The sequence below is a fragment of the Equus przewalskii genome, chromosome 21, assembly GCF_037783145.1.
Source record: "Equus przewalskii isolate Varuska chromosome 21, EquPr2, whole genome shotgun sequence".
Classification (NCBI taxonomy): Eukaryota; Metazoa; Chordata; class Mammalia; order Perissodactyla; family Equidae; genus Equus; species Equus przewalskii.
In genome coordinates, this window is record NC_091851.1 from 20,323,265 (window position 1) to 20,337,205 (window position 13,941).

At 51.7% G+C, this 13,941-nt stretch overlaps 1 protein-coding gene across 1 annotated transcript in view; it reads right to left on the reverse strand.

Moving 5' to 3' along the window:
• The window catches only part of TGM3 (transglutaminase 3), a 40,287-nt gene that overhangs the window by 25,802 nt on the left and 544 nt on the right, over positions 1-13,941 (reverse strand). The window contains exons 2-5 of the mRNA XM_070588970.1: positions 4,937-5,110; positions 4,350-4,592; positions 3,586-3,704; positions 2,050-2,178 (exon numbers count right to left, since the gene is read on the reverse strand). Coding sequence (XP_070445071.1) covers positions 2,050-2,178; positions 3,586-3,704; positions 4,350-4,592; positions 4,937-5,110 — 665 coding nt within the window. The remainder of the gene's footprint in view (positions 1-2,049; positions 2,179-3,585; positions 3,705-4,349; positions 4,593-4,936; positions 5,111-13,941) is intronic.

A 13,941-nucleotide genomic window follows, 5' to 3' on the forward strand; every position in this document is an offset into this window, starting at 1 on the left:
GGGATCAGAGATGAAACAAGACCGGCCTTGAGTGGGGAAGCCCTGAAGCTGGTGATGGGTACAGAGGAGTTCCTTTTCCTTTTCCTTTGGTGAAGGTCTGAACTTTGCCATAATATAAAGTTAAAAGGGAAAGAAGGAAGGAGAAACCTGATGACACGCCCAGCCTTGACGCTTGTCAGCTCTGTGACTGCGGGCAAGTCAATGTCCCTCTCTGGGCCTTTGTTCTTCATATCCCAGTACAGGGAAAGTCAGAAACACACAGGCTGTCGTCTGTCTTCCAGCAGCCAAGTGTTCAGTTTATGAAACTTGGAGCTGCATTTACCCCAACCACACAGTGAGGGGCTGGGCCGGGGTCCCCAGGGCTCCCTGAGCCTGTGAGTCCTGTTCCCTCTCCAAAGAGGGGGGGCTCCTGAGTCACAGGTGCTCCAGCCACCAAAGTGGCAATCGGCAGGGTCATCTCTGGCTGGAAGGGGACATTTCAAAGTCCTGCACAGGCCCTAATTAGCTCAGGGCCCGGCCCAACCAGGTCTGGAGAGAGCAGCAGGCAGGAAACTGGCGTGGAGATAAAGTGGTTTGTCCGGAGGGAGACGGTGAGTCAGCTGCTGCTGAAGCCGCCTGGCCTCACCCACCCGCTCCTGGGCCGTGGAGGCTCAGCTCGTAAATAGCCCTGAATGCCAGCTTGCCTTAACCTTGGCCTTGGTTTCACCCCTCCGTTCCCGGGCCTCTTTGGTTTTCACGGTTCGGCCCAGGCCCCACTTCCTCTCCTCACTCTTCCCCAGCTGCCCTGGCTCCTGCCACCCATCTCTTCAGGGCCTCCCCACTCCTTTTCTGCAAGGCTCGGTTTAAGACTGCTCCTCCAGGAAGCCCTCTCTGATTACTCTCAGATATTTATCATGTGGTCAAAAGATTGTTGGAATTTCTAACCATGTAACTAGCTCATTAGCTTGGATATTCTCTAACTCGAAAGTAAAGAGACCGGGGCCGGCCTGGTGGCATGGTGGTTAAGTTCACATGCTCTGCTTCAGTGGCCCAAGGTTTGCATGTTTGGATCCCAGGCGTGGACTTAGCACCACTTGTCAAGCCATGCTGTGGTGGCGTCCCACATAAAATAGAGAAGATTGGCACAGATGTTAGCTCAGTGACAATCTTCCTCACCAAAAAGAAAGGAAAAAAAGTAAAGAGACTAAAAAATGCCTAGTCCATAACCCGCCCCCCCCCCCCAAAAAAAAAGAGAAAGAAAGAAAAAGAAAACTCAAAGACACTTCCAGGTAATTATTTAATTTCAGAGAGTTAAAATTAAACTCTCTGATATTTAGCTTTTTATTTGTTACTTTTGAGCAGGTGGATCCTGTGTTTGGATACTTTCTGATGGAGATGTTCTCTACACACTGAGGGTGGAGTGATAGATTCCTCCAGGATCCGCGTGTGTAACTGTGTGTGTGTGTGTGTGTGTGTGTGTGTGTGTTGGGGGTGGGGCAGGTCGCTCACGTGGACGGACTGGGTGAGTGAAAGAGGCCCTGGGCAGGCAGCTCGAGGCCTTGCTCTGCTTTGACTTTGACTCACTCGGCTCCCTGGGCTTCAGGCCCCCGTCTCGGTCCTGAGAGCGCTGGCCCACGGCCTGCCCAGTCTGACATTCTCACTCCCTGCTGTGGAGGGGATGGATCAAGCAAGGAGGTTGACACTTCGGCCTCACTGGGGAACTCACCCCCTTTCCTAGGAGGCCCAGTGATGGAGCAAAGTGTCAGCTTTGCATCCTCCTGGCCCTGGCAGCCACCAAAAGGACAGGTCCCCTCGTCATCTGAGAAAGGCCTCAGTTTCCAGTGGAAAGGGCTTGGAGCCAGGGAGGCCTGGGGCCAGGTCTGCCTCTGCTGTTCGCTCGCTGTGTGTCTCAGGCGAGCCCTTTAAGTTGGAGGAGCCTCAGGCCCCACGTGTGTAAAATGGGGACCGTAAGAGCCACCAGATGACACATGGGAACAGCGTGGGGGCCTAACCCACAGTTGGGTTTGATACATGGTGACAACTGGTTGTTATGCTTGTCCTACCACTCACCATTGCGCTCAGCACACGGCCAACGTATTTAGGGTCGCTCCTGCGGGCCACGTCAGTAGCAGGGTCGCGGCGGAAATTCAGACTGTGATCCAGGACCGCGAGGGAAATGTTCAGAATGCCTTCTTCAAACTGCTCAAAATGGGATCATCCGTTAGAAGGAAAGAAAGGACAAGCGGTGTCGGCTGATGAAGGGAGCTACACCACTGAGAACGCGGGAACGGCCTGGGCGCCTTTGCTCCGTGGGCTCCAGAACTGAGAGCTCCTGAGGAATGACCCTCTCACCCACCTTCCACCCTGCAGACTACCCCAGAGCTCCTGCTACACGGGAGGCCCTGTGCTGAGACCTCTAACGTGCATAGGACTCCCTCACAGTTGTGAACTTGCGAGCAAATCCCTTAGCTTGTCTGGGCCTCAGTTTCTCCATCTGTATAACAAGGGCCTGGGCCAAGCTTGTCTCACAGTTTCCATCCAGCTCTGACTGTGACCTTAAGCATGTTACTTAGACTCCTGGGGAGGTAATCATAAAGACAAAATATCTCGCTAAAAGAGGTATTTGAAGCTATTTTCACAAAATAAGACTTGTTTTTAGCTGTTGCTTCTCAGACAAAGAAGGCCCAGCTCTCTCTTGCCTGAGAGCCTTTGCATGTGCTGTTCCTTCTGCCTCCAATGCTTTTCCCCGAGATATCCATCTGGCTCCCTTGTCTTCTTCAGGTTTCTGATCAAAAGTTCCTGCCTGAGAGAGGCTCGCCCAGACCATGCCATCAAAAGTAGCTTCCTTTCCACTCCTGGACACACTCTATGTTCCTACCCTTTTTTTTTTTTCTTTTTTCTTCCTTCCAATGAAATTTGAAATGGAAAGCCAACATATAATATATAGAGCAGACTTGCTCTGGTTGACTGCAGAATGGGGTCTGGAGACGGGCAGAGCCTGCGCCTACGCAGCCCCTCCCGGACATCCAGGGCAGCCCATCCGAGGTATCTCATTCTTATACTTTCGTTTGTCTGCTGGCAAAAGGAAAAAGCGCAGGGAATTCTTGAACATTTTCTAGGCTGAACAAACCTGGGAACTCAAATGGGGGGGGGGGGGGTCACAGTAAGGAAGGACCAAGAGGGTACGGTTTTGAAAGGCCAAACGCACACACCAAGAAAGTTCCATCACATTCTTACAGGGAATTAATAACAAACTCTGTTATTGTCCCTCCTGGGGGCCAGGTGTCTCTCCTGGGCCTTACCCTCATTTGTGCATCGGGGCACCAATAACACTTCACTGCATCAATGTGGTTATTCACCTGTTTGTCCATTAGATTATGACCCCCTCAAAGACAGAAAATCTTTCTTATCCATCTCCTGTGTCCTTAGTGTGCAGTCCATGGCCCGGCACACAGTAGGTGGTCAATAAATGTCTTTCTGAATGAATGAATGAATAGAAGGGCAGGCAAATGGACAGATTTGGGAACTTCCACCTATCTGTGGGGACAGCTGCTGAGATTCTTGGGTCATAGAGACGTTACCCCAGCCTCCTTATGACCTTTTTACCTGTCCAAAGTTCCAGCCCATCATGCCAATTCGATTTGCGCTCCCCACATAGATGATGCCGGCATCTTCCTGAACGTACTCCTCCCTCTCAGCTCGGTTACTCATAAAGACGCTATCCGCTGTTTGACACAAAAATCAGATATCAGGGACGAGAATCCTACAGAGGACTGTAGAAACCAGTCCTCCTCCCACTCCTGAGTACTGGCCTGGGGGCTGGAGCAAGCCACACCTGCAACCCTTCCCCTAAACTTCACTAAAGAAAGAAGCCTTCGTCTATAATGCCTCCAACTCATATTGTGAGAACTACGAGCTTGAGAGAGAAGCTGGGATAACTGGAGGGTCTGAAAATGAGACCCCAGAATGAGACACTTGCTCCTTCAAGCAGGAAGCTACCTCCACGTTGCAGAGTTGTACTGCAGTCATTGTCCCTTATAATTACATCATACTATGCAGTTTGTAAAAGCTCATGAGATCCCTGCAATAGCCCCAGAGGAAACAGCAAGATGCCCATTTAATGGTGAGGAATTTGAGGCTCAGAGAGGTAGAGTGACTGCCCAGACTCACACAGCTTACAGTGACTGCCACGGGTTATGTGGCAGAGCCGGGACTCGAACACATAGCTTCTGACTTCTAGCTTCTATGCTCTTTCCATATCCCACAAACTTCCCATAATCAAACCTGACCCCATGAGAATCATTCCCCTCATCTCCTTTCACGGGCACTGCTTACCTGATGGCTGGAAATATGGACGGTTTGGTGCTTACCTTGCAACCAGGGGTTAAAGAGCAGTATGAAAGTGCCAAGTTTCAGAGTGAACTCTTTGCCATGGGAGAAGATCTGTAGGTTCAGGGTATACAATCCTATGGGCGCATTGGCAGGAGTGAGGATGGAGATGGTCAGAACTTTGTCCTGACTGGACACGAGCTGTGCACTCCAGCCGCCGCCACTTCCGCTGTTGGAGAGTGGAAATACAGCCTTTGTCTTGGCCGACTCTGAGGCGTTAGGCCCTGCAAAAGAAGACAGAGGACAATGGAACCCAAGTAGCCCTGGCCAGACTGTGGGGAGAGATCAGATACAACCACAGGGGCCCTTTGGGGGATGTCGTCCAATGAAGCCCCGTTACAGTGCTGGAAGCAAGTGGAGAGACCATGTAGCCCAAATCCCTCTTGATTTGGAGACTTGGACTCTTGAGCTCAGAGATAGGCAGAAACTTACCCAAAATCATACCGAGTCAATGGCAGAGCTGGGCTAGAGCCCAGAGCCCAGTGCCCCCAGGGTCACCACCACCAGCCCTTGGATGCACAGCTCCAAGGGCCTCTCAGGTGTGTGTGTAGGGGTGAGAAGCCGGTACCTGTGGAGGCTATGAACCCCAGCCTTTCTCCAGAGCTGAGATTTCGGTTCAAGCTCAATAAGAAATTGAAGGCTTGGCCTCTCCGCAAGATGAGCTCCTGGTCGTAGAAATTGTGTGTGTTGTGTGCCCGCCGGTTGGAGGTCATCTGCCAGTTGATACTCTGGGGTTCTAAAGCTGTAAGACAGAAAAGAGAGCCTGAGGTCCTGGAATGGTGGCCTGGGGAAAGGTGTAAGTTACCAAAGGGACAGCTTTTGGGCAGGGATCCTTGGGCCAGAGCCAAACTTCTAGGAAGAATCGCATTAAAATCCAAAGACCTTAACTGACATAGCAAGCACCTCACAACTTCTTCCCAGGCCGCCCTTTCAGGTGGCTGAGCCTCTGCACATAATATTCACACTGCTGAGAATATCTGTCCCCTCCGCCTGGCCAACTGTCACTCAGCCCTCAAGGAACAGGCCGTGTGCTCAGTACACCTTCACCCAACTTGCCAGGAGAACTGTGTAACCAGAGCACGCACATTCCATCCATTTTTAGCATCATCACTTTGTGGTTGGCGGTTCACACTGAACTGGGAGAAGCTCCTTCTCTCAAATCCACCACCCTGGTCTGGCCTGCTTGCTTTCCCTTTTGCGTCTCCCCAGATGTCAGTGCCTCTAACCACTCCAACATCCAGCAAACATTTCCTTGTGTCTTCTTGACTTTCTCTACACGTGCAATGCCCGGGTCTTGGCCTGGACCCCTGATGCTGGGGAGGATCACATGACTCTGAGCAGCATTTCTAGGCTGAGAGATTGGGCAAGCACTTTTCTGGAAGGGACTTCAAAAGCTCACTGGCAAGAGTAGCATATAGGAGCAGGTCAAAAGTTCATGAGCTCTCTGGATAAGACCCTGAGGACACGCAGGATAAGACCCTGAGGACACGCACCTCGAAATCCAACCCCTCACACTTCTTCTGTCATGATGGTGGAGGTGATGGAGCTAAACTGAGAAAGGCTCATGCGAGATACCATGATGTGTGAGGTTTAGCCTATATAAACCTTTTGAGAAATTTTATTCCTTCGAGTTACGTTTGAGATGTTCCATCACCCATTCCTCTGCAAACCAAACTAGCCTCTGCCTGTGCAGTGAGGCCACAGTATAATGGGAGGGTGGTGGCTCATCCCGGCGCCAGGCACAACTCTTATTTATATGGGTCTCTCTCCATCTGAATGTGCCATCTTGATCTTTATATTCTGAAGCCTAGCACATTGCTTGACTGTATTAGGACAAAGAGATAAACAAATGAATGAGGGAACCAAATGAACAAACAAAAAACAAATGTCATACAATGACCATCATGACAATAGCTCAAAATTAGCCCATAAGGAAAGGTGAATACGGGACATCCACTCAATAAGTATATAGAGAGTACCTACTATCTGTAGGACACTACGTTAGGAACAGTGGAGCGGGTATGAAAATGTATGAAGAGTAGTTTTAACCCTCAAAGGACTTTAGCAGTGGGTGAGACAAGCACAGTGACCGTGATGGTCATTTCTGCCTCTCCTGTGAGCCCCGGTGAGCGTGAGCCCGGCCAGAAGGAGGCTTGTTCCCCATCATGTGCTTGTGGGATATGCAAGGCTTCTCTGAGCTGGAGGGTGAGGAAAAGCAGGACTCATGTCTGTCATCAGTCTACTGTACGTCAACTGCTATTAACAGTATACAGAGCACTTGACATATATGTTCGACGGAAGCCTGACAGGACCTGGAAGCTGATGCTCAGAGAGACAAACATCTTATCTGAGTAATTGGCAGAGCCAGGATTCTAACCCAGGTCTTTCTGGCTGTCCTCTGTTGCCATGGTCCCCAATTCTCCACCCGGGAGGGAGACCCATGCAAGACCGTCAGTCCAGAAGCTACCCAGGTGGTGAGGGGCCCTCACTAGGCATTGTCCTCCCCCCGGCATTTGTATCCTGATACAGAGGAGAGAGTGAGCACCTGGAAGGGAAAAACGTGTTCCAAAAGGGTATTCTACATGGGAGGCAGATGAAAGGGCAGCAGCCTGCCTCGGAATCCTGGAATGGGAGGGGCACGTTGAGAGCAGGCTCATAAAGCCTCCGGCATGGTTTCTGAAGCCTTTCTCCTTCCCCCGGCTGCCGCCCTCAGTCCTTGTCCGGCCCCTGCACCCTGGGATTGGCTCTGCCAGCCCCCAAATCAAGGATGGGAGGATCCTGTCTGTGGGTTATCTTGATTCCTTTGTTCCCTGCACCCGCCGCCCCTTGACGTAGCAGTAGTCACAGCGCCTCTGCCGGAGTGTGTTCTGGAAGAGAAAGGGCAGGGGGTGGGGGAGGTACACAACCGTCCAAGGTTCTTCTCTTACAACTTCATGGCTATCTAAGCACCTCAGGGCTGTTCTCTGCGCTGCCCTGGATGAAGGGAAGGGATGCAAGGGGCGTGGCATGGCCCCTACAATTGACTCTTCAACTTGGACACTTAAAAAACATCAGAGGGAAAAGAAACCTTGGAGACAGATCATGTACTCCCCACCCTTACTCTGGATGTGAGGACATGGAGGCCCTGAGAGGTGATCTGCTCACAGTGGGACATCTCTGGACCCTCATTCCAGTGCCCTGTTCAAAATTCCATGCCACTTCCCTGAGTTACCGCTAAACTCCAGTGTCAGGCCTGGGGCAATTTCTCCAATTTTTTTTTTTTTTCACTGAGAGTATCAATGCCACCAGCAACCATAAGGTGGCAGATGTGCTAAATGTCATCCCAATATTCACTCGCTCCTTCTTTCTTGATAGTAAAAGGCCCCATATTAATGGGCACTACATTTCCCAGGCTCCCGAGCGCAGGGGTCATGTGAATGAGTTCTGGCCAATGACTTGTAGGAGGAAGCTATATGTGTTAATTTCCAGGAAACTTCTTTTTCTTTTTTAAATTGAGGAAAAATTCACAGAACTTAAACTTCGCCATTTTAACCACTTTAAAGTGTACAATTCAGTGGCATTTAGTACATTCACAATGCTGTGCAACCATCACCACCATCTAGTTTCAGAACTTTTTCATCATCCCGCAAAGAACCCCCCCCTACCCGTTAGCAGTCACTCCCCGTTCCCCCCAACTCCAGCTTCTGGCAACCACAAATCCACTTTCTGATATTTGAAATCTGGCAAATTCATATAAATGGAATCACACAAATATGTGGCCTTTGGTCTGGTTTCTTTCACTTAGAATAACGTTTTCAAGGTTCATCTGTGTGGCAGCATTTCTCAGTAGTTCACACATTTTTATGGCTGAATAATATTCTGTTGTGTGGATATGCCACGTCTTGTTTATCCCTTCATCGGCTGAGGGACCATCGGGCTGTTTCCACCCTTTGGCTCTGTGCTGCTGTGAACGTTCTCATGTAAGTATCTGTCTGAACACCTGTTTTCAGTTCTCTTGAGGAAACCACTTTTTCAAAACAGTTGGCAAATGCCCTCAGCCTGTTCACTTCCCTCTTCTTCCATCCTGTTGCCCGCCCGTGGGTGTGATGTGGACAGAGCGCTGGTGGCCAGCTTAGACCAAGCGTGCCCCAGGGACGGCAGTGTGGGGGCTGCACAGAGCCGGGGCCCCTGCGCCTGGTGTTGCTGCTCTACTCACTCCAAACCGCCTGCAGCAAGACCATGGTGGCAGGAAGACGTGAACTCTGTCTTGCTTATTTCTCTAAGCCATTGTCATTTGGGCTGTCATTCGCAGCCAAGCCTAATTATATATACCTGATAATGTAAGCCCCTCCCCCAACTTATTCTGTGGTCCACCTTTGGCAGGGGTAACACGGGAAGCACAGAACAGATTCCGACTGGGAGAGGGGGCCACTCAGCTGCCATCTCAGTCCACCTGGCTCTACAATCGAGTCACCTGCAGCAGGCAGGTGAGTGTGACTTGGTTGCGGGTATGTGACTGGGGTTTTCGCCACCTATTCCCACGAGGACCACAGCATAGAGCTGCTGGCAGGTGGCCCAACCAGACATAACTGATACTCCAGTGGCTGCTGCTCTCCCACCTGCTCGGGCTCTAGGCCCTATGTCTCTTCTCTAGACAAAGACAGGCTGATAGATATACTATATATATACTATATAATTAGGGCTGATAGACGTACTAAAAATCATCTCACCAACGGTCTGCAAGCTTTTTTGATAGAAACCATATTAAGAAATCTATTTTACACAATGTTTACACACACGGATCGCCAGCTGATGCAACGTTTCACAAAACGATGCTAACCCTTGCTATGCACAACGTATTGATATTTTGTCTTCTACTTCACTTTTAAAAAATTGCTGGTTATAAGCCACTAAATCGATTTAGCAACCTGCTCATGGGTGACAGCCAGCAGCATGAAAAACAATGATGCCCGCCAATATTCCCATATTACGGAAAAGAAGGTGGAGGCCTGGAGAAAGGGAGCCATCTGCTGAGGTTACGAGTAGTTTAGAAGCAGAGCTTGGCCCAGAAGCTGGGTCTTCGATCCTGGTCACTGAGGGACTGTAAGCCATTCCCAGCGTCCCCTCCCTCCCCTCTGGGCACAGGGAACATCCCCCTCACGGGCTCCAGGAACACAGGTGCTGTCCTCTTGGCTCTCCCTCTCTCTCTCTCTCACCTGTGTCTTTCCCTTTCTCTCTTCCCCACATTCAGACATTCACAGTCCCTTGGCAGCACGGGTGGTACAATTTCTTGGCACGCAGGCGGGGGGAAGCCAGGGGTCTGGCCGAGTGAGGGGCTGGTGAGGCTCCCTGGGATGAAGCGAATGAACCTGGACTAGACTGATGGTCTGGAAAGCTGAGAGGCCTCGGGCAAGGCCTCAGCATTTCTGGATTGTACTTTCCCCAGCTGTAGAAGGGGATGGTGAGGCCTGAACATCCTCCCTCATGGGCTTGTTATCTGGATCCAACAAGTACCCATCACTAGCACCTGGGTCCCCAGAAGTGGGGTGGGGTGGGGACAAATGCCTTGGGATCCCACACATAATGGCAACAGTGACACAGGATAGAGGGGGGTGTGAGCTTCTTTTTACCAGCTGCCATTGAGGGTCTCTGACATGCCAGGCTCTGTGCCAAGCATTTTTCCTACGTATGTCCTTTATTAGTTATAAAAACCCTACGAGGCTGCTATTCCCATTTCACAGATGAAGGATTTGGAAGTCTAGTCAGGTGATGTCACTTGCCAAATATTACACGCTCAGGCAGAGCCTGGACCCAAGCCCAGCCTGGAAGCCAGTTTTGCCTGACCACACATGACTCCAAGCTGCCGTCCCGCAGCCAGCCAAGGTGGTTGTGGTGGCAGTGACTGGGCACAGTTCCAGGAAGCCCCAGAGAGAAAGGGCCACCCATAGCCTACTGCCTGCCTCCTATCACGTGGTCAGAGGGAGAGGAGTGGAAGGAAGGACCCCGGCCCCCTTCACTTCCAAAGAGTTTGGAACCTCTCAGACCAGTCCACGCCCCTTGCTGCATGTGAGGATCGCCTGGAGAGTGTTATTTTGGCCTGAACCCCATCCTAGACAATTAAATTAGAATCTCTGGGTTAGGGACAGCATTGGTATTTCTTTTTAGAATTCTGGTGATTCTAATATGCAGCCAGGACTGAGAATCATTACTTTAGGCCTATATATCATTTTACACTCACCCGAGCTCTTTCATGCTAATTATCTCACCTGAGCCACATGGCAGCTCTGGGAGGGAGGCCCCGGGGAAATCACTGCCTCCTTCTGACAAGGGAGGAAGATCAGGTCGCTAGGGAATGCAGACCCCTTCTCAACTCATCTCTCTGCCCCTACCAAAATCCCTGGGGCCTCCTTCCCTCCACTCCCAAGTGATAGGGAAAAGAATTTCCTCCTTCAGCTCACACCCCAGGCCGGCATGTGGGCCCTGGGGAGGAGAATGACTGCCAGTCAGAGGAGCACAGCCCAGCAGGGAGGAGGCAGGGTGAGAAGCCACTTGAGGTGAATGAGCACAGCACATTGGGGCACTTGGGAATGTGAAGGGCGCAGGCAAGGGGGCGGGCAGGCTTCTAGTGGGAGAGGTTCCCCTGGGCATCATCCTTGATTAGAAAGCAGACTTCATCTCAGAGGGTTTTTCTTTAGACCGCCAAGGCAAGGGGAAAACAGGCTCATAGAAGTTCCAAAGGAACAAGAAGCTATGTGGACTGAGCACCTAGGAGGTAGATATCACAATAACCCCATTTTAGAGGTGGGGAAACTGAGTCACGCAAGTTCAACAGCCTGCCCCAGATCACTCGGCTGGTAGGGAGAGAGCTGAGACTCAAGCCAGAGCGTGTCAGATGTGCACTCGTAACCCTTCAGCTAGTCTACCTCTGTGTATAATCCTAGATAGCAAAGGCTGAAACTCTGGCAGCCCTCCTTCCAGGCGGGAGGCCGCCGCTGGCAAGTCTATCTGATAAACAGGGAGCAGCTGCTGCTGCAGGTGAGAGAAAGCGGGTGGGACTGGAGCAGAGAAGAGGCAGCTCATCCTTATTTCAAACGTTGAGCAGCTGGAGCCATGAGCCTCTGAGCCCAGAGGGCTGATCCGCTTTCAGAGAGAGCGTAGCTATTGCTCCTGTCCAGGTGGCTGAAACACGAAGCCATTGCCCAGTGGGAGGAGAGCCCAGATGCTCCTGGAAGATTTACAGACGAGGAGGAGGCGGGAACCCCGGAGGAATTCCTGACTGCTTCTGCAGGAGAAAGAGCCACCGGTGTCCCAGCACCAAGGAAAAACATTTTGTGGCAGGCCCACAGCCCAGAATGACACAGGGCCTCTGCAGACTGGAGAGTGAGGCCAGAGGAGTAGGTCCCTGGAGCCGAGACCAGAGCCCTGCCCAGTAAAGCAGTTGGCAAGGAAGCTTCCCGCCTTAGCGGGACAGAGCATTGGTCTTCAGAACAGAGGTTCTGGCCTCCTGCAGGCAGAGGCTGCGGTTCAAGCTTGTCCCCTGAGGACTCTGCCTCTGACCCAGGGTCTCCGAGTGGCTTTGGGCATGGGGAACAATGCTTTCCGTCCACACTGGGCCTGCTGTCTGTGTTCACAGCCTGTATTCCTGTCCACTCAGGCTCAGGCCTCGGTGGGCAGTAGGCAGAGGATGCCACAGTACTGGTGCAAAACACTGCCAGGGCTTCCCCACCATCATCCCCACCCACGGCCCACCTGCCCTCTCCACCAGGAGACGGAAGAACTGAACCCCCACCGACTCTAACAAGAACCTTAAATTAAGAGCTGGACACAGAGTCCTCTCAATGTGAGGACTCTGCTGGTCCCCTGGGTCACAGCTGCCAACCCACCTCCATTTATTTTCCTGTTCCCTCTGCCCAAAACACTCCTCACCCCACAAAACTACTCCTGACCAAGACTGACTCATCGTCCATGACCAATGCCATCTGCTTCCCAGGGTCTTCTTTATCTCAGCCCTGGCCCGGATGAATCTCCTTCTCTTGGCACCCAGAACACTTGGTCTGTAACTGGATGCAGCTGAGTGACAGTCCACCTTGCAGGCCACTTGCCTCTGAACTGATGTCACCAAGCACTATCAGGCTGTGAGCTCACTGAGGACAGAGACTGCATCTCATCCATCTGTTCCCCTTGCACCTACCGTGACTCCTTTCCCTACGCATCCAACAGGTACATTCATTCATTCAGCGAACACTTACTGAGCACCACCTGGCTGAGTGGTTGCTGAGCTAGGAACTATGTGTGTGACAAATTTAAAGGAATGAAGGTATTTGCCTGTCTCTCCCTCGCCTCTTTTAAAAATTGATTTTCTCCCATCCAGCCATTGTCCACATTCTGCTGTGACCTTAGAACACCCAGTTGATTTAGGCGTTGGGTTCTAAGAGCTCAGTGTCTCCATGAGTCACAGGCACTGACACAGCGGGCCCCTTGGGATGTCAAGAGGGGCTTACAGTGGGCGGGCTAGTCACAGGCCCCCTGCAGGGCCTCAGAGCCACGTGAGTGTGCATGCTCCCAGGGGTGAGCACATGCCAGGCCCTCGGCTCTCTGTCCCTGGTTTCCTCTCATGGCGAGAGAGCAGTCAGTACTGGAAAGAGCCTAAAACCTACTGATTTCAAGCCTTTCGTCTTGCAGTTGGAACCTGAGGCTCCGTGGCAGCAGGGGACACGTAAGCAGTTGGTAACAGAGTTCAAATGAGAAACCAGTCTCAGTATAGCTTTCCTGGGTCCCAGATGTCACACGCACTCTTTTATGCACTCCACTCTGGTAGCAGGACACGGTGGAAATGTTGCTGCTGGAACCCAGCCCGGGCTCTCCTACCAACACTCTGTGTGACCCTGGCAAGTGTCTACCCCCTCCTGGGCCTCAGCTTCCTGCTCCTCCTGGAGGGAGGGAGATGGCCTGGGTGACAGCTGACATCCCCTCTTGCTAAAGCCTACGGGATCCAGAGCTCCTCTTTTGGCAACCCAGCAATGCTGTATGTTCCCAGGAGGAAGCGGGGGACAGGGAAGGGGACCTATTTTTGCAGCCACCCTGTCCTGATCTTTGTGATTTTGGGAGTAAGCGCCATTTGCCTTTTGCATCAGGCTTGGGGATTTCTTTGGCAAACCTTCTCGCGGTCCTAACCGCCATTCACAATATTTTACAGGTTTGACTCATGCCTTGTTTGGGTTTGGCGTCGCTGTCAACCCACCAGGCTGAGCACCCCGTGACAGGCAATAATTAGCATGCTGCTTAGCAGGGGTGCTGTCTAACAAGAGCCCAGATCCTCGAGGGTGACCGCAGAGCAAGAAAACCTGCACTTCTTGTTCTCGTCCACCCCCCTTCCCTGGTGCTGCTCGTAGAGACGGTCTTTGGTGCACCGGCTCCTTCTGCCACTGGGAGGTTTCAGCTCATCAGGTCACTTTTAAAGAGGCTGCCGGTACTTCTGGACGTGAGTTTACTTGGGAGCATTCCAGTGCTGAGGATGGTTTCTTTTAAATCAACTCACATGCTGTCACTCTCTCGCTCCCTTATAGCTCTGAGATGTGCTTCTCTTTGCCTATG